This window comes from Acanthochromis polyacanthus, chromosome 1 (genome assembly GCF_021347895.1).
Source record: "Acanthochromis polyacanthus isolate Apoly-LR-REF ecotype Palm Island chromosome 1, KAUST_Apoly_ChrSc, whole genome shotgun sequence".
In the NCBI taxonomy this organism is placed as follows: Eukaryota; Metazoa; Chordata; class Actinopteri; family Pomacentridae; genus Acanthochromis; species Acanthochromis polyacanthus.
The window spans coordinates 48,765,593-48,788,386 of record NC_067113.1 but is presented as its reverse complement, the minus strand read 5'-3'; the positions used below and the strand labels follow the sequence as shown (position 1 = coordinate 48,788,386).

Below are 22,794 nucleotides of genomic sequence, written 5' to 3'. Positions count from 1 at the left end.
CAACCACTCCCATGCTTTATCATCAAACTACAGCTTTTGTTGGTGTTTGGATTGAGAGCCCCCTAGTGGCGGAAATTACCTACTGCACCTTTAATATGTTTTCAATTAATTCCCAGTGCAGTGCAGAGGTCACCACAGTGTAAAGAACCTCTTTCACAATAAAAGCAAGGTTAGATCAATAAGGAAGATTGCTTTATAAATTTTTGCATCAGTTTTGGGTTCGATCTTCCTGAATTTGCTGAGAAAAATGGCAACTAATTTAGGCGACAGTGGCACAAAAAATCTCAGCATTTTACTCCACAGTGGAGAGTGAACACATTTATGGAGCCCGTTAAAGGTTCTGCACGTGTTCATCTCATTCCTGCTTTTAATTAGAACTTCTGATTCTCTTTACAGCCTCTTATTGGATAATGCTGGAGCACGATGGAGTTCATTATAAAATTGCACAGGAGCTGCAGTTTACAAGGAGCCTTGAAGGCAACGAGGCAAAACCTTTAACCACAACCTTCCATCAGCTGCCTGAACTGACCTCATCATGACTAATAAGTGTTTGCACATTTCCTCCTCCTTTATAAGTATTATTTTAAACTATGAACGACGTGTCTTCATAAGTAGAGGCTTATAGTAGTGCATTGTGTTTAAATGGAATTTAAAAATGCACTTTAGCTCAATATTCAGTCTCTTTATGACTCTTTCATTGTTTCTTTTTCATTGTACACGTTTGCATTTTAATTTATGTTATTGTGTTTAAATTGTAGTGTAGAAACGTGTGTAATTTCCCCCAAAAAAATCAAGCACGTACTGAAATCAGAAGTTAGTTTAGCGTTTACAATGTAGAAAATAAGACATAAAAGATCAGCAGTTTGGTTGACTTTGGTGCCATCTTGTGGAGGAAGTGCAAAATTATCAGTTTTTTATTATTTGTGTCTTGAAAATGTTCATTTTTGTGTCTTAAGCTGTACAGACTCCTTACAGAAATGGCACTTTCAGGATCAGAAACATAGTTTTTGTCCATTTATGCACCTTTTTTTCTGAATTTTCTATCCCAGATTTCAGTCTTTGATCTCTCTGGGTTACCCGTGATGACTCAAATGTGTCCTATTTATCTGCCCACTCTGCAGGTCAAGTTTCAAAGTTTCCTTCTGCTCTGTGGGTTACATGAAGCACAACAAATATTGACTGGGGCAGGGAGTCGATCAGTTCAGTGGATTTTAACCTTCAGCTCTGCTCTGTTTCCACCAGGTTCCCTGCAGACGGACCGTCTCTCTCCAGAGTGTTTTTTTTTTTAAATTAATGTGTGCGTGAGGATATGCGTGTGTGAGCTTCAGGCCTGTAAATCATGAGGCGTCTGCTGCTGCTTCTGGGGCTCCTGGTGCTCCGTCAGGGAAGCTGCTTTGAGTTTGTGATAGACGGAGAATGGGAGGACGAGACGGTGAGTGGGAGGGTGAAAAGAAAACACTTTTTATCTGCAGAATAGAGTAAAAATCAAACTGTCTGTAAAGACAGTGCTGAAACCTTCATTTATCTTCTGATACATGTGAGCAGATTTTGTTCATTGAGAATTGTTGGGCTTATTTTGAAGACATAACTTCATGTTATTTAAATTTAATCTGTGATTTTTAGGGAATTTTATGGTTGTCTCATTAATTTTAATGCACAGAGACATTAAGAAGCAAACTCTGAGAGAAAAATCTTGCAAAAGTGTGAATTTTGCATAATTTAAAAGCCTATTTCATTTTTTTTCAATGAAATCTTTAAGCCTACCCCAACTTTAGATCACTAAAACTTGCTTTAAAATCCATTGAAGTGTGTCTAAATGTGAAAAAAATGCAGGCAGCTGTTCCCTGAGGTGTTGCAGAAAATACAGGAAATCCATGTTTGTTTTACTTTTTTATTAAATCAGATGTTCTTATATTGGTAAAAACAACTTTCTCGTGTAGATTTTAGGTTTTAACTGAAATGGAAATGCTTGCTCTGACCTTTGACCATTAAAATTTGCTTTCATATTCACTTAAGTTTATCTAAATGTCAAAAAATCCAAGCAACTCTTGTTGCAGAAAAAATGCAAAATTAATTTTCTGTTTTATTTCAAAGTTACGTCTTTTATTAAGCTAGTACAAAAACTGTATTGTGTAGGTGTTTAAATGAAATTTAAATCCTTGTCCTGGCCCTTTACCTTTAAAACTCCCTGAAATGTTTGTCTAAATTTGGAATAATACAAGCAACTAATCCATAAATCATTGCAGAAAACATGGAAAATTCATGTCATATTTGTTTTTGTGTTTAAACTTTTGTGTGGATAGTTTTTGAAATTAAATTTAATAACTTTTCCAGACCTTTAATCTTTAGAACTCAATTAAAAATTCAGTAGTTTATCTAAATGTGAAAAACTACAAGCAACTATTCATTCAAAAAATAAAAAATTATGTCTAAATTAGCTTGCTTTACTTAACAGTTAAAGTTATCTTTGTTGTGTTTGATAGTTTTTCAGAATAAAATATAATAATTGTCTTGATTGATGGCTCTTATTTTGAAGTGCAAAGCAATCTGTGGGGTGTGTGTATGTGTGTGTGTTTTCATCTAAATTAGATACAAATCACAAAATATTGCAACTTTTTTGTGATTTGTTGCAAAAAATTACAAAAAAAATGCGTTATTCACTTCACCATCATATCGGATTTTCGTCCTAATTTTCTGTCTTCTTCCAGTCACATATTCAGGATCATCGCGAGAGACACAAGGTGAGAATTTCCTCCAAACTACCAGCCTTTTATTTCACGTACATACATGACACACAGCTTGGAATGTGGGTCTTGCTGATGTTGCAACTCCTGAAATCATCGATCGGTGGGAAACATCTCGCTGATTACAAAGAAAAAACTCACAAAGCAACAACAAACAAACCTGATCTGACCCTGATTTAAATCCTGCTTCATGTTTTAATTAAATAGCAGCACTCTGTGATTCATAATCTGCTCTGAGAGGTGATTAAAAATGTGATGACTTGTTTGTTTCAGAGAGCGATATTGACCAGCGAGGAGCAGGAAGACTTTGAGGTAGGACTGTCTGCTTGTTGTTGGAGCTCCTCTGCACTGGGACACAGTTGAAGCTTATCTGATAATCAATGTTCTGCTGTTTGAGGAGCTTCTCCTGACTGGCAGGTTATTGACTTTAGTCCGTGTTGAAGCTGCTCTGCTTCCCTTTTCTGCTTCCATCCAACAAATCAATTCAGTGGTCTGAAGTTGGCTGCCTTATAATGTTTTTATCAGGTTTTCACATTTTTTAGCTCATATAACATCTCAAAGTGGGATAGGATCACTTATTTATGATGAAATGCTCATAAAAAGTTGCTTTTTTATGGAGAACTTCAAACTAAATCAACCATACAACCACACTGAATGTGTCTTTTTTTGTTTCTTGATGAGGTTTCCTCTCAATCGAGTAGCTTCCTCAGTTTAAAAGTCTTCAAAAAAACAAAAAATGGAAGTCCAGCTGCCTTTTACTAAAGAATGTGAGAATACTATGCCTGAATGATTGAGAAAATACACAAATTGATTTAATTTAGAAGCTCAAAAAGCTGAGATTAGATCAAACTGAAGTGTTGAGAAGACCAAAATCATCCAACAAAACTGTGTAGATTCTTTTTTCTAAGATCTAATCTTCAGGAATCCAAAATGAATTAATTAAAAAATTCCTTCATGGAGAACTTTAAACTATCAACTATATGCTTACAGGCAGCTGAACATCTCTGTTTTTGCTTCTTGAAAAAACTTCCTCTCAATCTAGAGGCTTCCTCAGTTAAATGTGAGTTTAAAAGTCTTCAAAAGTCCAGCTGCCTTCTAATGAAGAATTTAGGATTCTTCTGACTTGGATGAAAATGACAATAAATCTGAACAAAATCTGAATCTGCGTTTTTAGATGGTCATCATTACACTAGCACTGGGCGGCATGGATCAGTGGGTAGAGTGGCCGTCTTGCAACCGAAGGGTTGCCGGTTCGATCCTCGCCCCGTCGTGTTCGAGGTGTCCCTGAGCAAGACACCTAACCCCGAATTGCTCCTGATGGGTCGTGGTTAGCGCCTTGCATGGCAGCTTCCGCCATCAGTGTGTGAATGTGTGTGTGAATGGGTGAATGTGATGTATCATGTAAAGCGCTTTGGGTACCTTGCAGGTATAGTAAAGCGCTATATAAATACAGACCATTTACCACTACGGTTTTAAGGTGGAAATGCTCAGCTATGATGTGAAGTGCTTGTTTCACTCAAAGCATATAAAAAAAAAAACATCATATGGACATGCTACCATGGTAGAAAAACTTGATTATCACTGGAGAAGTCTTTAAAAATTCCAATATAGCTGAAGGGAAGAAAAAATTAGGTCAAAAAAGGAAGCAAAGTCCAAAGTGTCATTCTGGTGAGAAAAGGTGAATAATTCAACGAGAAATGAGATTATAAAAAGCAAAGAAGCATCCCAGAAACACAGATTCTTCTTCATACTCGTTTGTTTTCTCCTCAGGCCATCCGTGGAGATGACATCACCGTTAAGAGCTACAAGGTGGAGAGTCGCATCACGTCTCGTTTCGCTCACACCACCGTCAGGAGCTCGGTGGTCAACTCGGGCTCCAAAGCTCAGAGCATCGGCTTCAACGTCCAGATCCCCAAACGGGCTTTCATCACCAACTTCACCATGTGAGCCCAGATCCACACAGTCTGATTGTTCTACCGCACAGAGCAGCTTTAAATCTTCTGTCATTTGTGTTGCAGGAATGTGAACGGGATCACGTTCGTGGGCTCGGTGAAGGAGAAGACTGTGGCCAGGAACCTGTACGCTCAGGCCAGAGCCAGAGGGAAGGCAGCCGGCATCATCAGGTATTTATTTATTTATTTGATAGGGACAGTCAAATAGAGCAAGCAAGCAAATTAAAAAAAATTAAATGCTCAAAGCTCAAGATATCTTCTCTAAGATATTGCAAATATGACATGACATTGATTTTCTATTAAAGACCTTTAATGATTTTTTTTATAGTGTTTCTATGACTTTGCATGTATTTACACCTGTCAGCGACCAACATGTTATGCAGTATTCAATGTGTGATAATGTCATGAAATGTAGAAACATTCTAGCAGCATCAAGTGTTATGAAAGCTCTCATTTTTCTAAAATTGTTCCACTGTTTTAGATCTTCTTTTCTTGTGGCTCTTGACACCCAGTGTGGAATCAAGTGTCACCCCGAGACGTTTGAATTCAGAGTCAAGTTTTATTTCCTGTCCTCCCAAAAAGACTCTTGAATGTTTGATGTTGAGTGGTTGCTTTGTGAACATCATACATTGATTGAGATTTTAAAAGCCGCTCATTTACAGGAACCATAGCTGAAGTAAGAATAGAGGAGGCTTCTTGAGTAGTAGCTGGTGAAGATGAGAGCATCATCGGCGTACAGTTGAAATTCCGTACCTCCTGGAGCATCTGTGCAGCTTTAAACTGAATAAAAACAGCCACGCTTTGCTGCTCCACAGAGCCAACTCCCAGGACATGGAGACCTTCAAAACAGAGGTCCACGTCCCTCCAGGAAGCAACATCGAGTTTGAGCTCCACTACCAGGAGATGATGCACAGGAAGCTGGGTTTCTACGAGCACTCGCTGTACCTGCAGCCCGGCAGGCTGGTGCCACAGTTTCAGGTGAGAATACACAGATTATTATGGTCTTTGTGAATGAATGTGTGATCCAGCAATCATCTGTAACCCTGTCTCTCTTCAGGTGGATGTCTACATCTATGAGCCGAAGGGAATTTCCTCGGTTCAAGCTCCAAACACCCTCGGAGTGCAGTTCTCAGATCTGATTAAAGTTACATCCACCAAAGACAAGGTAACACCAGAAACAACCACAAGTATTACCCTAAAGCTACAAAATGTGAATGTAATAAATTGTTGTTGTTGGGTCCACCTTTAAGTGAAATAGAGCCACATCTTGTAAGAAAATGTGGAATTTAAACGCATGTGTCGCTTAAATTTGGTTCACTGAGTTCAACATTTGTGGATATTTATGGCAAATTTGAAGATTTAGACACTTTAAAGTTCAAAAAAGTTCAAACTTATCTCAGTTACATTTCTTTCTTTCTCTTCGTCCTCAGGCTCATATTGTCTTCAAGCCCAACTTACAGCAGCAGAGAAAGTGTGACAACTGCACAGGAAGCGCTATAGACGGCGTCTTTACTGTCAAATATGATGTGAACAGAGACAGTAACGCTGGAGAACTGCAGGTATCACTCACTAAATCACGTAAAAGCTCTGATTTCTCAACTGGATTACTGAAAACAGCTGGAAAGCTGTTTGGAGACGACTGTTACTGAAGCTCACGCTGTTTCCTGCAGGTTTCAGACGGTCACTTTGTCCATTTCTTCGCCCCGTCCAACCTCTCTCCTCTGTCCAAAAACATTGTGTTTGTCATCGACGTCAGCGGCTCCATGTGGGGAGTCAAGATGAAGCAAGTGAGTGGCAGCTGGAGGGAGTTCCTCTGAACTCACTGATCTGTTATAAAACACTGCCTCCATGTGGTGCATCTAACTCCTGACTTCTCTCCCAGACAGTTGAGGCCATGCAGGCGATTCTGGACGACCTGACCATCGACGACAACTTCAGCGTCATCGACTTCAACCACAACGTTCGCTGCTGGAGCGAGGAGCTGGTTCCTGGATCTTCTATTCAGGTTGCAGACGCCAAGAAATACATCCAGAACATCAAACCCAATGGGGGTATGACTGATCCTCTAACCAAGCAGGGCTCTGACAACCTGATAAACTTAAAAATGTGTTGACGATGGTGTCATTTTCCCGATTCCAGGTACCAACATCAACGAGGCCCTGATGAGAGCAGTTCAGATGCTGGTGAAGGCGTCCAACCAGGGTCTCATCGACTCTCGATCCGTCTCCATGATCATCCTGGTGTCTGACGGAGATCCCACCGTTGGTAAGAAAGAAAAACTTCGGCAAAATCACTCCAATTCTGTTTTTCGTCCAAAAAAATTGAGTTTTAACAGTTTGCAGTTGAATTCCAGAGTGGTTAAAATGTGCGTTAAAGGACCATACATGCAAGTCTATATCATATTTTAACTGTTTTGTGAAGACTGCGGTACATTTTTGAATGTATTTTTCATATCTAGTCATATTAAGAGTACACAATATGCGGGGCCAGTTTGCTACATTAGGGTGCACTCGAAGGAATAAGTAGGTGAGCAGCTTGCAGGAGTTTAGAAAAGCAGACGAGAGTGCTGCATTTTTCTTTAAACCTGCAAAATACAGGATTCCAACCTGTAAAATACAGGTAAGAACTCTGTATTTTGCAGGTTTCAATCAAGAGGGTGGCATTTATATTGGCAAAACAAACAAAAACTGTGCAGAAGTTAAGATAACATTTAGAACACTGAACGATCTGGCAATGCCAGACTATTGATACACTTCATTATTATTCTGCTATCTGGGGAGAAAACACTCCGACTTGTTTGGATTTTGTATAGTGTTGGGGGGGAGTTGTTTTAGTTTTGCACACTGGAGGGTGAGCAATGCTATTAAAATTCACCAAAAAAGCTTGAGATTGTCAGCATGGTAGGTTGCTAGCCACAAGATCTTAGCTGTAACGAAGGAGATTTTAAAAGGGATAACACAAAGATAATGGAAGGAGAGGGGAAAGATACGTGAATTGTGTAACCAATATCTTATACCCATCGTCAACATCCTGTAAGTCAGACTAGAACTCTGACTTCCTTTAATCCATGCATGAGTTAAAGCAGGTGAAAAAAAATCCAGATTAAAAAAACATATTACTTGTGTTACATTTGAGAACTATTTTGAAATTCTGCTCTACTTGGATCAGACCATCGATCAGTATTTTTGTTTTTGTGGTACAACTCGTTAAACCTGCTCTGTTAGTAATGAAAGTTCAATGAAAATAACATTATTTTAATTTTGTAATCAAGTATGCAGCTACACGTGGTTCAGTAAATATCATTAGTTGATTTGTGCTTTATCAGTTAATGTGAGCTCAAAGATGGGACTTTTCATGATGATTTACATTTTTCGTCATCTTTCAACACGCCCATAATTTTGAGGTTATTTGGTCTACTTATACAGTAATGCAGATTCTGAATCAATGACGTGATGAGAAATAATGTTGAAAATTTCAGGATTTTATCTTTAAGAGTTGCGGAAATATTGTCGTTCAAACATAACCTCAAATGTCAGCGTGTGAAAAAGCAAGTTAAAAGTGCAATTTTTGAAAATGTTTATCTTTGATAGTATTTGATGAATCAATTTAAAATTTCACAGATACCATTTTAAATATTCTTAGTTTAAGATGCAAACATTTTCATCAAATCAGAGATGATTTGAGATGGAGTAACTTTGATGCTTTTATGTACTTTACATGATCAAAGAGACATTTTTTTGTGGTCTGTAGTCTGCTAACCCAATCTAAAGTCAGAAATTGTACTAAACAAAACAAAATAAAGAAAATGTCACTTTTGATTGACTGAGCTTATCTCTGCTCTTAAAACAAACGTACAAAAATTCAGATATGGTCCTTTAATGCTAATATTTTAGATTTTAAAGATGACTATCAACTCTTTAGCCTCGATAATGATTCTAAAGTGGATGTTAAATGGACACAGCTGACCGAATGTGGTTTCTTCTCTGTAGGAGAGATCAAGCTGAGCACCATCCAGAAGAACGTGAAGCGAGTCATGAGGGAGGAGTTCTCTCTCTTCTCGCTGGGCATCGGCTTCGACGTGGACTACGACTTCCTGGAGCGAATCGCCAACGAGAACAGGGGGATGGCTCAGAGGATCTACGCCAACCACGACGCCGCAGAGCAACTTCGGGTTCGAATACGGCAGATTTCTCTCCTCGTTTCACGTCAAACAAGAAAAAATCTGAAACATTCCTTAATGACCGAAGAATAAACTCCAGCTTTATGTCTTATAGTCTTAGTTTTTCTGTTGGATATTCTTAAAAAAAAACGGAATCTTAGCATTTCAATACTGTGTTAAATAAGCACAGTTTATAAAATTTAACTGTCTGACTGTTATTATTTGGCAAGTATGAGCTCATTTATTCTTTTAGACATTTTTGAAATCCAAATCCAGCAATAACTCCTTGAAATAAATAAAACTCCTTTCGAATTTTGATTAAATTTATTTAGAATTAATCCTGTCAAGCCTCGTAGCTCCAGATCATCACACAGAATCTCCTCAGTGTCTGCTTTCTCTCTGCAGACCTTTTACAGCCAGGTTTCCTCTCCCCTGCTGAGGAGAATCACCATCCAGTTCCCAGAGGACTCGGTGTCTGAAGTCACCCAGAACCGCTTCGATAAATACTTCAGCGGCTCAGAGCTGGTGGTCGCTGGGAGAGTTCTACCGTCAGACACCAACACTCTGAGCAGCATCACTACTGCTGCAGCTGTGAGTGAAAAACACCCAATCATCCACTCATTTCACATGTTGGCATCACTGCAAATACTTTAATGCCCAAATATCTTGTTCACTGGTTTCCTGCCTGTAATCCCCTGAATTGCAAGTAGTTTCTTGGCATTTTTTGTCACATTTTTACTCACTGTGGGCTCATTTTTCACTGCAATATAAAGTCCTGCACCTCAGCAGAAACAGTCAAACTGATAGTAAAACCACCACACGGGGATGAAAATGACCAAAAAGACACTCAAAATGTCCCAAATAAGATACAAAATTATCCAAAAGTCACTAAAAATGTAAAAAGAAAGGCAAACTGAAGGCAAATTTAGTCAAAAAGACACTTAAATAAGACACAAAAGAACCAAAAAGACACCTAAAATGTTAAACTTAAAAGATTGAAGCTTTGAACCATCGTTTATATAAAAGTAGTATTTTATGCAGGTCAGTCAGCTTCTTTTTTTACCTTTTTATGTCCCTGTTGTTCTTTTCAACTGGTGCTTTTACATTTTGACACCTTAGCATGAAGAAAAATCAGCTTCAAATTCAAATGGAGCAAGTAAAACACGCTCACACGCACTGTTTTGTCGCCATCTTCCATCATTTATGTCGACTTGGAAGGCATATCAAATCTCCATCCTCCCAGAGACATGCAATCCAAAGGTCACGGGTGAACAAAGATGAAGAAAACGTGTCTTGATAGCAGCGTTTCGTCCTTTAGGCCCGTCTGGACCTCACCTTGGAGACGGATGCTGACACCACACAGCTGGACATGGAGCTGGCCAAGCAGCAGCACTCCTTCACCGGGTTCGCCAGACAGATGTGGGCTTATCTGACCATCAAACAGCTGATCAGTGAGAGGTGAGAGCCTGCAGAGTGAACCTGGTGATGAACAACTCTCTAGATTTAATACAAGAAACATGTCAGGTGGATAAATTCAGAATACGGTAAAGAAACCAGATCCACAAGTAGAAATAAATGCAAATGAATGTGTTTTAGCATGTCAAAATTGCACACAATAGTCAGAAAACTTTATATTTTTTTTAAAAAAAGAGTGAATTTGTAGCTTTGTCAGTGTGTAACAGTTGCAGTGTGGTTTCCCTCCAGGTCTTTGGCTCCAACAGCTGTGAAAAAGAGGAAGATCACCCAGCGGATCATGACTCTGGCCGTGGAGCATCAGTTCGTCACTCCGCTCACCGCCCTGCTAGTGGAGAGCGAGGACGCCAAGGAGAGGCTGCTGGCCGACTCCCCGAAGGACCCCAAGCATGGCTGCTGCTCAGGTGCCCGACAGGAAGCAGCACGGTCACACTGTATTTAAAAAAAACACTGACAGAAGAGCAGCACAAGAGTGGATCGTTCCTTCTCAAATCATCACATTTAAAAAAAAAAAAAATGACTATTTGATCTACTTTGATGTATTTGAGTGCATATTTCTAAGTATTTTGTTTTGTCTTATTGTGACATTTGACAATATAGTGAAGAAAATATCACTAATTGACTTCTGCAACATCAATATTGTTGTTAATGTAAGCTCAAAGATGGAACTTTTAATCAGTTTCTTCAAGTTTCTCCTCATAGTTCATTGTTTAACTACATAAATAAATACAGATTCTGAATCAATGATATGATGAGAAATAACAGTGAAAATGTCAGGCTTTTATCTGTAATAGTTTCTGAGATGTTGTTCAAACATAGCATGTCAAATTTCAAAATGGGCAGAAAAGGTGGGTCAGCGAGCAATTTTTAAAAAAAAATCTTGAAAAATATTCAATATATTAAGCTAAAATTTTAAAGATATTTAAATATCCAGAGTTTATTATTTTAAAAAAGTTTCAAGCAAATCAAAGATGGTCAAGCAGAAGGGCCCTGATGATTTGAGATGAAATTAATCTAAATAGATTATTTATATTTTACTGTCTCTCATGGATGTAGGAGGAGGGTTAGGTGCAGGTTCAGCGTCCAACAATCTGGCTCCGGTGCGGGTCGTCTATCAGCCTCCACCCTGGGTCCAGATGACAACTCAGGCTCCCCCCAGTCAGGCCAACAAGGGTCCAGAGGACTGGACTCTGCCTCAGCAGGTCAACTTAGGTAACACATTTATACTTTTTATTTTTCTCCAGCTGCAGCGTTATCATGTGTTTAACTAGCTTCGGTGTTTCTCCTCCAGTGGATAATGACCCTCACTTCATCGTCCACCTGCCTGGAAGCGACACATACGTCTGCTTCAACATCGATTCCAAACCTGGTCACATTCTCAACCTGGTGTCTGACAGTGGAACAGGTACTTTGTTCATAGCTGCTACATGGTAAAGCTGTGGTAGGCAGAAATCTGTTCTCCATAGTGAAATTCCTCCATCAATCTCATTGCACCACCGCATCCTACTATAAATGTGGATTTTCTTTATGCGATCTCACATTCTTGCAGTGAAGACATGTTAATAGTCTTCTTTATAGGGTAGATTTGTTAAAATCTGAAAAAGCAGAACCAGGAAGAGGTGCAGAAGTCTCTCAGACCACTTCAATTGCAATATGCCAGAAGGTTTATTTAGATTTTTGCAAAGTAGTACCAAAAAAAGTACTGCCTCCCCCAGCTTTAATGGAGATGCATGGCACATTATATTATCTATAGGTCGTTTTTAACCACATCTGATTACCACTGCAAACAAACTCTGCTCTAAATCATCTGCTGCATCCATAGAACTCAGGAAAAGACAGTTTTATTTATAAAAAAACCAATCATGATCGTGATCAGGACTTTGCTAGCTGTGCAGCATTAGCACAAACAAAGTAAAGTCCCCAGCCTTATCCAAAACCCCGGACTGTTTAGCATGTTTAAATTAATAGCTCAGTATGGGTAAGGGAGATGAAGCCTTTGCAATTACATCTCAAAAACTTTGCAACAGAATGTTCATCCTCCAGGAAAAAACTCAAACTGTACACATTTTCAGTACGTTTTAATTGCTCTTTGTGGTGTTAATGTTTTAGTATCACAAGTTATCATTGTTGTCTTGTTTTTTAGTATTTTTTAATCAGATTTTACAAGTATAGCACTTTAGTCAACTCAGGTTTTATTAAAACATGCTGTATAAATGAACTTTATTTGCTAAGCTATGCTATGCTAAGCTAAGACAAACATCTCTTGGCTGTAGCTTCACATTAACTCCACACATATACAACTGAGGTATCGATCTTCTCGTCTAACTCTGGCAAAAAATGTCACAGGGTGCATTTCCTTAAATTTCTAACTATCGCTTTAATCAAAACTATCAAGTGTACATATCAGATATGCCTTACCTATTAAAGATGCTCAACTTCTGGTGATATTTATACGCTGTGTTTCAGATTTGCAGCTTGATGCTTACAGTCAAACGTAATGTGACGTTACATTTCTGGTGCTAACCCTCCTTCCTGACCATCTCTCCTGTCCTGAAGGTGTCGTGGTAAACGGACAGTTAATCAGATCTAACCACAAAAACAAAATCAACACCTACTTCGGTATCGTCTCCATCTACTACCAGCCGGAGGGAGTCAGCGTGACGGTCAGCACCAACAGCATCGACATGACCGACGGCAGAAACAACCACTCCTTCACCTGGGGGGCCACAGCCGATATTTCACAGGACGGGTACCTGAAGCACCTTTAACTCAGTCATCTGCCTTTCTTGTCCTGACGCCAGGCTTAGTTTCTGTTGCCGTGTTTCCATTTCAGGGTGAGGATCTCCATTGTGAGGAACTCTCAGGTCACCATCACAATAAACAATAACATCCAGGTGATGGTGCTGCTTCACCGCGTGTGGAAGAAACATCCAGTTAATGTGGACTTCCTGGGTGTTTACATCCCCAACAACAACCAGTATTCCCCTCTGGTCCATGGACTCATAGGTACGTCTACCTGAAGGGCATTACTCTGATGCTCTAAGTCAATCGTCATGCTCTAGCCTGCTGAAAAATATAGATGATTTCTCCCAAAAGTTCCGTAAAGGAGGCAGTTATTGTAAATTATCAGGCCTAGAAAAACATCTAGACTTTGGAGAAAAGGGTTGAAGCTTGTAATGAGCTGATAACTTTTGTTTGTTTAGACTTTGATATCTGATGATGAAATTAGATGAAGTGAAAATATCTACTGAGATTATACCGTAAAACGGGTCTATAAGGGACAGCGGGGTAATGAGGGACACTTTTCCGGAAAATGTTTTAAATGTAATTCTGCGGTTTTTATGTTGAGCAGGATGTGGTTTTGTGTTGTTTTTATCAATTATCCATGAATTCTTAAAGAAATCTAGGTAAAAAACACAGAATTACATTTAAAACATTTTCCGGAAAAGTGTCCCTTATTACCCCGCTGTCCCTTATAGCCCCGTTTTATGGTAACTAATGTTCAAAAAAGTACAGATTTTAATGAAAAGACTTGAAAACTTTGGGAAAATGTTGCTGTAGCTTAATTTATTTGGTGTCAGCATCTAGTGGCCATTATTAGTACTGCACCATTAATCACTAACTTAAATCGTCAGGGGCCTCCTGTTCGATCACCTCTGATTTGCTTGAAACTTTTCTATTAAAAACTATGGATATTTAAATATGTATGTGAGAGATTTTAGACTGATTTATCAGCTGATGACATAATCGGAGATTATTTCATTTTTAGTTATATCTGACATTCAAGTGCAAAATTTTACTTATAGCTGGAACGAACGCTTAAGATCTTCTAGGTAAAAGTTCGTATGTCATATTTAAATTAAACTGTATGGAAAGTCTTCTTAATTGTAGATTTGGTTGGAATATAGTTCTCTAGAGACTATTTTATTCTTGCACTGGAAGGAAAGTCTCTGAAACAGGTTCAAAATCAATACACATATAGACTAAAATAGATAAACTCCAACAATTCTATATTGTTTACCTCTGTACAACAGTTTATTTATTGTTTTTAATTTAAAAATGTGACTTCACAGGGCAGTTTTCCAGAGAACCTTTTCCTGAGGTGAGTGTGTATGATATCCATGAAGGAGCCGACCCTCTAAAGAACGAGGCCACCATGGAGGTGAAGGGCAACAAGCTGCTGGTCACCAGGTAAAGTTTACCCATGTTTACATACACCTGTGAAGACCCTGTATATCATGGCCGTCTTGAGTTTCCAATGATGCCTGTAACTCTAAATGTTCTATGATGGACTCATCGAAACCCATGAATCTTTGTCCCAAAAACAATCCTGATTTTAAGTCTTTCATAAATTTATTGAAGGTCCTTTGGAAAAATTATAAAATCTACTGGATCAAAAATTGTGGTAATGTACAAAGTTGAGTTGATCACATTTTCTTAGTGGCCTCTTAATTTCTATTGAGTGATTATGATTGACTACAGCTGGTGAGTCCTCTGACCCAATTTAAATAGGACTCCATTGATACACTCAAATAAGTTTAATGCTGATCATATGGACAAAGAAAAACCCTTCTGGAGGAAAGTTCTGTACTCAAATGGAACGAAAAGTGAGCTATTTGGTCAAAATGTCCAGCAGTATGTATGAAGGACATAAGGTGAGGCTTTTAAACTCAAGAACCACTATCAGGCATGGTGGAGGCAGTATTATGCTCTCATTCTTCACAACGCCTGAAATTATCAGGCAGAAGGTTGGATCTTTGGCATAGCTGGATGTTTCAAAAAGACAATGAGTCCAAACACACACTAAAAGTGGTAAAGAAATTGCTCAATTAGGCTAGAATAAAAGTTATAGACTGGTTTCCCCAAAGTCCAGACTTGAACCCATCAAGAACCCGTGGACTGATACAAGTCTGAGTCAGAAAGCCAACAAATGTAGCTGAACTGTACCAGTTCTGTCAAGAGGTATGGTCAAAGATACGAACAGAAGCACCTGGTTGAGGTGAAAAAACTCGCATTGCTGTATGTATATTTTTGACCCAATAGATTTTTTTTTTGATAGTTCTGTAAGATCTATAATAAATTAAAGCCAGGATGCATGATTGTTCCTTGTGACAAAGATGCATGGGAAAAGGGAAATTTAAGCCTACCATGATAGACACTACCGTTCAAAAGTTTGGGGTCACTTCGAAATGTCCTTATTGTTGAAGGAAAAGCAGTTTTTTTTCAATGAAGATAACATTAAATGAATCAGAAATCCAGTCTAGACATTGTTAATGTGGAAAATGACTATTCTAGCTGGAAATTTTTAATGGAATATCTCCATAGTGGTACAGAGGAACATTTCCAGCAACCATCACTCCTGTGTTCTAATGCTACATTGTGTTAGCTAATGGTGTTGAAAGGCTCATTGATGATTAGAAAACTCTCGTACAATTATGTTAGCACATGAATAAAAGTGTGAGTTTTCAGTTAAAACATGAAATTGTCTGTGTGATCTAAAACTTTTAAACGATTGTGTACATGGTCTTTACAAGTGGATGGAAAGCTTTAATCATGACTGTACAGCCACACTGCAGACTAGTAAACTTCACATTAAAGCCATAACTTTGTGTTTGTGCATCAGGGGCTGGCAGAAGGACTACAGAAGCGATACAAAACGTGGTTCCAACGTCTACTGCTGGTTCATTCATAACAGTGGGAAGGGCTTAATTGACGGCCACTACACCGACTACATCGTCCCAGGTCTAAACAGCTTCCTCCAGATGCCCTGAGCAGCTGCTATTATTACTAACATCAGTGTTAGATAGAAAACTACAACCATTCAAAAGGTACCAGATGAGAAAAGGGGAAAAGAACATGTAACTTTTTTTTGTCACAAGTGTAACTACATTTCTTAATCATTTTCCACAGAAGTTCATTTTATCAGATTTATTTGGACAAAATTTACATTTGCAATGTAGAGATCGACTTGAATATTAATACACAATAAAAGGAAACAAACCAAACACATTGCTCCAAGTCTCTGTGGTTCCTTAGACAGGTGCATTGTGGGATATGTGTATGTACAGGTGAGTCTTGGGGAATTAACTCTGACACAGTAGAGTCCCTCAGCCAAAAAAAAGCAACCTGAGGTTTTAACCTGGAAGTCTGTTTGTTCAGGCCAGTTTGGAGAAATCCTCGTAGGCGACGTCCACTCTCTTCCCCTTCTGCTGACCCTGAGAAGGAAGTAAGTGAAATTTTACATATACGGTACATTTAAAAACAAGCGTTGCACAAGTTAGAAATATAGAACATTAAATAACATACATGTAAAGTAGAGGACATGAAAATAAAACACATTACAGCTCACTTACAGGGAAAGAATGTCAGTAAAAATAGGTTTTCAAAGCACACTTTGCTTTTTTTCTCCACAATAAATTTGATTATTCTTAGACCAAATAAATAAAATGTCACCGATTAGGAAGTTGTTGTTTTTTTAGTTTATACCAAACATTCAGTTTGTTGTTTTCTCTATAATTCTCTGTTAAGAACTGTGGGCTGTATTATGAACCCACTGCTTTATAAACAAAGTGAACAAAACAAGACAAAAATCTTTACTTATTTTGGCTATTATGCTGAATAAATGTAGTTTAATCACCAGGAACAAAAGAAAAACTGTTAAAAAGAACTGTTTAATGTGTTTAGATATTTGTCCTTAAATGATTTGTTGATATTAACAAAATATACTGCTTTGATTATTAGCTGTTGGAGCTATTCTTCAACACCGAAGCCAAATATTCTCTACTTCTAGACTCTTCCACGTGAATATTTGTTGCTTTATGTTTTATGGCTTTGTTCATGAATATCTTTACAATTTGAACTGGTGGCTGAACAAATAAAGCATCCTGAAGAATTTGGTCTCTGGTAAATATGAAAGTAATTAATTTATAAAAATATCCATAAAAGTATTTAGAGAGAGCAGTACTCCGCCAAGGATGTTCATTCCCCCGTATGGCATTGTCAGAAATGCAGCATTTTGTTCAGTAGTTACTGATGATCACAAATCATGGCACAATAGAATGTGGCCACAAACAAAATGTACGGATACCGAATCGCGTGGCCTAAATATGTAGCAGGTGGCGGAAATTGAAGGGACTCGGAAACACGCCCACAATTTAATCAAATGTTCCTTGTATCACTTCCTATGGACAAGTCCTGATCAGTCCACAGTGGTCGATTTGTAGTAGGATCACAATCATGTGATCATCAGGAGGCAGCTGATAATATTCACTTGTTGTCATAGTTACAGTGATGCTGTGCTGCTCTCTAGCAATGATTAAGAGCTCTTTAACAAATCCGTGGATCCAGACTATAAGCTGCATCACTGCCAAAATCTAATCAGTTGGTCCTTGTGTCATTTCTGACCTTCCCTGAAAATTTCATCCAAATCTGTTGGTCCGGTGTTGAGTAATGTTGCTCACAGACAGAATAACAGACGGACAAACATATACCGATTGTCACATAACTCTGCTGCGTTCCTTGGCAGAGTAATTAGCAGATTACCTCGTCATGTCCGCAGTCGAAAATTTCTTTATACAGACACTAAAACATTGACTAACACATGACATTCAACCATTTCAGATGAAAAACAGCCATAAGTGTAAAAACAACAACTTACTGAGTCCAGTGTGAGTGTAGCGCTGAAGTTTTTCTCATCGATCCCCTCCAGCACAGCCTCCAGGTCTCTGTACTGATCGTTCAGGATCAAAACGCGTTTACCTGCAGGAAGTTTCACAACAGTTTTCATATTACCGCTCCTAATAACGTGTAGAAGGCTTTAGTGGGGTGTTCGGGTTGAAGGGTTTTGGTGGTTTACCTGGTGCAGGTATCACCGTCTCCAAGTGATTCTGGTCCAGTTTCAGTTTGTCTCCGGAGTCGATCATTTTCACCACTGCTCCGTATTTGTCTCGCACCTCCTACAGCAAAATATAATAATAATAATAACAGTAACTATTTTAAAATAGTACAACTCATACATATAGAAAAAGCAGAATAAAGTGTTTTATTACAATAAAAATAAGAGAATACAGTCAAAATGATAATAAAATGTATGTCAATAAAAGACAAAAGTCCATAGTAAAGCTAATAAAAAGTTCTAGTGGTAAATAAATTACATGAAACTACATAAAAATTAGCTAAGTATGGACCTAAAAAGATACGTTATAAGGTTTGGTTTAAAGCTATGTACTGAATTGAATGCTCCAATCTCTACTGGAAAGTTATTCCAGAAATGAGAACTACTGACACATAATGCAGCATCGCAATAGATCTTAATTCTACCCTAGAAAACATTAAAGAAACCAGAGTTAGAAGATCTCATGGATGTAAAAGGGGAGTATCTAACTATCCATTACGAGATTTAAGACTAAAGCAAACATCTTAAAGTGAACCGGGGGCAAATGAAGAGGCTTTAAAACCAAGATAAGGTAGGTTAAGTTAATTCTAAGTTAAGTCAGGTTAAGTTTTATTAATCTTGAAATTCTGAAGTTGCTCAGAAAAAGACATAATGTAGTAATAATATATAATAATAAATATATAATAATGTGCTCTCTGGGTTTAGTTTGGAGGAAAGATGTGCAGTTAGCAACCCAAAGTAAAACAAAGCATCGTTACCATGACGACGGCCTTCTTCTTGTGGTATTTCTCTCCCAGTTTCTTGGTGATGACTTTGACTATGATGTTGGGCTGCAGCCAGTAATCAGTTCTGACCGACTTCTGCTTCTTCTTCTCCTCCATCTAAACAAAAAAAGGCATCAAACTTCCGATCAGAGCATCCAGCAGCAGTAGCTTCTAACTAAACACAAACACGTGCAGAATCACCACCTCGATGATCTCCTCCAGAGCGGATTTCTTCTTCTTCTCCCCTCTGGCGTCAGAGGACGTGTCTTTTCTTTTCACCGAGGATGAAGCTGCTTTCAGAGCACTGGCACCGAGAACCGAACTGTAAAGAGACACAAAAAGTCAGTTAGAGACAGAAAGTTTGGATTAGATAAGATAAGATAGACTTTATTGATCTCACAAAGGAGAAATTTACTGTTACAGAGCTCTTAGGAACAAAAAACAGAGGAGTGCAAAAGTCACGAAAGGTGCAAGTACAAGGTAATAAATATTGCACATCGTAACAACTACACAGTAGTGTTATACAATATTAATAAGAAGACCTGCTCTTAGAGTCTGTACCTTGACCTGGAGGGACCAGCGACAGAGGAAGAGGCTCCCAGGTTGAAAGCAACTGTAAGAATGAAATATAAAGAGGTGAGCAGAAGGTAAAGTTTCATGCAAATCTGTTGCTCACAAGAGAAGAAACGCAAACCTTTCTCTTCTTCACTCTCACGTTTGAGCTCTGTGAAAACCGAAGTTTCCTGCAGGATAAAATAGAGGAAAAAAGCATGACTTTTATTGCAAAAACAAACATCTCTAGGTGTATTTAGATAACTGAGAGCACTAAAATGTTGAAGTCTCTCCTTCGAGAACTCACTTCGGTCTCCTTTCCGTCACGGCCCCGTCGGACCTGCTCCTCGATGAACTTGGCGGTTCGCTCCTCATCGTCCAGATCCTGCTTCTTCTTCCTGGCCTGCTCCTCCTGGCGCCGGATGGTCTCCGGGTCGCGGTCGATGTACTGGATGTACCAGCCTTTAGGGGTCTCGTCAACTTTGCACAAACCTGCAAGTGATATTCAACACATTAGTGTAAATATTTTATACTTCATGTGGAACTATTTGATTCTAGTTGGTGTCTGGTTTCTGCACTCATGCATCTAAAAATATTTGATCCAACATCGGTCATCAAGGAAACTGCTCACTTGTTCACTTCCTGGAAGAACCTCTAATAACTCCAAAATGGTTCCTGGACCTTTTTTTTTGCAGGGCTATGTGACATCTGACTCCTTTTACACATAATGAAGCGATCATGCGTCGTCTACTACAGTCTGAGGAAAAGGTTAGCCTGGGATCATCAGATGGCAAAAATACAGTAATATCAACAGAAAAGAGGTGCTTTTCCATAGACTATAGTTTGGCTATTGTTCATGATATTTGACACTTTGTAAAGTATTTTTCTGTCAGCGTACCCTCCCTGCCAAGCCACTTGGTGAAGTCGGTGAGCGTCTCCCACTGTGTGGAGTTCATATGGACGTGCTCGCGGTGGCTGATGTACTCGTTGTACACAATGTTGTTGTGCACTCGCTTGGTCCCTGTAGAGGAGAAAAATGAATCAATAAGCGCACACTTAGTGGAGGATAAATGCCGAAAATGTTCTCTGTAAATAAACAGATGGAAATATAAGTAAACGAAGACATTTCAGTGAAGTTTTGAGTCAGAATTTGTGCTATTCCATTTTTATTTTTACTGCTAATGTACAGTTTATAGGTTATTGGTCTCCTTGATTACTAATTACTGATAATAGGCTCAGTATGGATAAATTTTCACAGAATTGATCATAGATCGATGCACAGTGCATGCTGGGTCGGTTTCTGTTTGACTTTATGCAAACATAAGCAACAATAACATTGTGAGATCGAGGCAGCTGCAGTTCTTAGAGCAAGATGCTGCAGTTGCTCTCCAGTAACTGCACGACCTCAAGGCATGATGGGAATTCCCTGGCTCTCACCTCGTCTAACAATCGGTTTAGATGTTGACTACAAACATATGGTATTTGATAGAAGCTTTGACTTTATTGTGTGTGTCACTACGTCAATTGAGGATGTGTGTTTTGGTGGAAGTGATATTTTCGGAGACACTGAACCCTAAAGAGACATTTTTTTATTAAAAAAAAAAAAGCCAGTTCTACAAAAAAGAAAGAAATTTTAAAATTCAGCTTAATTTTTTTAGAATTTAGTTTTGGTTCATAAATTACAAATAAGTAAACTCTGAACAATATCTGGGACTGTCTAATCTTTAAAGGTTATTTTTGTGATGAGTCAGAGAGACTATACAACATGTAGTTCTAGTTTAATGTATATGAACATCAGACTGACTTCATTCTGTGAGTATTTAGCAACACAGAAACTGCCAGTGAGTGACATGAGGACTGAGTTAAATGAAATGTGCGGATGTTTCAACGCTGACAATCTGAATATCAGACAGATTCTTTCTCATGTATTTGAATACATTTTAAATGTTTTCAGTTTATGTGTGTAGTTTGAAAGATCAGATCTTTTTAGCTGATTTAAATTCACACACTGAATGGCTTGTTGTGCCACAATTAAACTATTAACTTACAAGCATTACATCAATAGTGTACGAGCTGAAAGATGGGTTTGACAACATTTTTAAAAAGTCTTTATTACAAATGTTAACACTCCACCTGTTACTGTCTGCCTTTTTAGGCACAGTTCAAAGTTTGAATAATTAGTTTTCTATGAAAAATATCAAGAAATAAAAGCATTTCAATTAAGTGTAGTTTTGGTATGGGTATTATTCTACATTTTGACAACAAGGTTTTAATTTTTTCTAATGCAAATCCATTTCAAATCAATCATTTCTCACCAAATCGTCGACTGAGCAGCTCCAGAAAGTCGCTTTTGAACTCACTGCGAGAAAGGAAACAAGAATGAACTCAGTTATTTACAGTGAGCAACACCAACATGTGTTTTCTTTATATTACAGCTGATCACACAAACTGGGACTCACTCAGAGAAGTAGTCCATGAACTTGGTGGGATTCTCTGAGGCCAGCAGCAGCTGCCTCTGGTGGGACTCGGACATGCAGTGACACTTGAAGCCATTCTGACAACAAACAGCAAACACACATGAGTTTAAAACACCAACAGCGGCAATAAACACACTAAAAGGGAAGATTGAAGTCTCATCTCACCTCATCTCGACACTGTTTCTGACACATCTGACAATACCACCTCAACTTCTGCAGACCTTTGGATTTTATCCGGTTGCTTATCGCTTTGGGAGAAAGAAAATCTGCTTTCCCCATTGTGGAAAACTATATTTAAAAAATACTCGATTTTGAGCTAAAAGTAACACAACTCTGGTTGATTTTGTTCTCGATTAGCGGCTAAACCTCGATCAACCGCTACCAAGGTAAACAGTTTCCGCGTGTCGAGCGTCATAACCTCGCCTAAAATCTCGCGATATACAGTGCTGAGTTCAGGCGCATCTCTGAAGCTTCGTATTTTACCAAAATAGTTTTTTTTTTAAAGAAACTGTAATTAACAACAGAACGTTATAACATAAACAACAGTGCAGGGAGTAGCGGGAATGGAAAAAGCGAAATGCCTACAGTAAAAACACCAATAGAAATCCAGCTGTACAATATAAAATATTAATTATTTTTATATTAAGAGGACAAAGTTTAATGAAATAACAGATTAAACTTTGAACGTGGATGAATAATATTTCTGTTAATGTTGTAAAAAGTGTTTCTTAAGAGAGGTTTAGAATATAATATAATAATAAGCCCAACAGATGGAATTC

General features: G+C 38.4%; 2 protein-coding genes across 2 annotated transcripts; one reads left to right on the top strand and one right to left on the bottom strand.

Moving 5' to 3' along the window:
• Window positions 1–1,225: 1,225 nt before the first annotated feature.
• itih2 (inter-alpha-trypsin inhibitor heavy chain 2) lies at window positions 1,226–16,337 on the top strand. Its single transcript, XM_022208220.2, has 21 exons — window positions 1,226–1,432; window positions 2,709–2,741; window positions 3,018–3,056; window positions 4,515–4,687; window positions 4,763–4,867; window positions 5,512–5,674; window positions 5,754–5,861; window positions 6,127–6,255; window positions 6,367–6,483; window positions 6,579–6,747; window positions 6,836–6,961; window positions 8,686–8,867; window positions 9,261–9,446; window positions 10,174–10,313; window positions 10,560–10,732; window positions 11,385–11,540; window positions 11,620–11,733; window positions 12,885–13,077; window positions 13,162–13,334; window positions 14,402–14,519; window positions 15,952–16,337. The coding sequence occupies exons 1-21, from the start codon at window positions 1,340–1,342 to the stop codon at window positions 16,097–16,099; spliced, it is 2,838 nt and encodes a 945-aa protein (XP_022063912.1). The 5' UTR covers window positions 1,226–1,339; the 3' UTR covers window positions 16,100–16,337.
• kin (Kin17 DNA and RNA binding protein) lies at window positions 16,242–22,441 on the bottom strand. Its single transcript, XM_022208221.2, has 12 exons — window positions 22,181–22,441; window positions 21,998–22,092; window positions 21,854–21,897; window positions 20,437–20,559; window positions 19,846–20,030; window positions 19,681–19,729; window positions 19,548–19,599; window positions 19,191–19,308; window positions 18,981–19,103; window positions 18,184–18,283; window positions 17,986–18,086; window positions 16,242–16,543 (listed from the first exon to the last, which is right to left on the bottom strand). The coding sequence occupies exons 1-12, from the start codon at window positions 22,292–22,294 to the stop codon at window positions 16,484–16,486; spliced, it is 1,164 nt and encodes a 387-aa protein (XP_022063913.1). The 5' UTR covers window positions 22,295–22,441; the 3' UTR covers window positions 16,242–16,483.
• Between the last annotated feature and the right edge of the window lie 353 nt (window positions 22,442–22,794).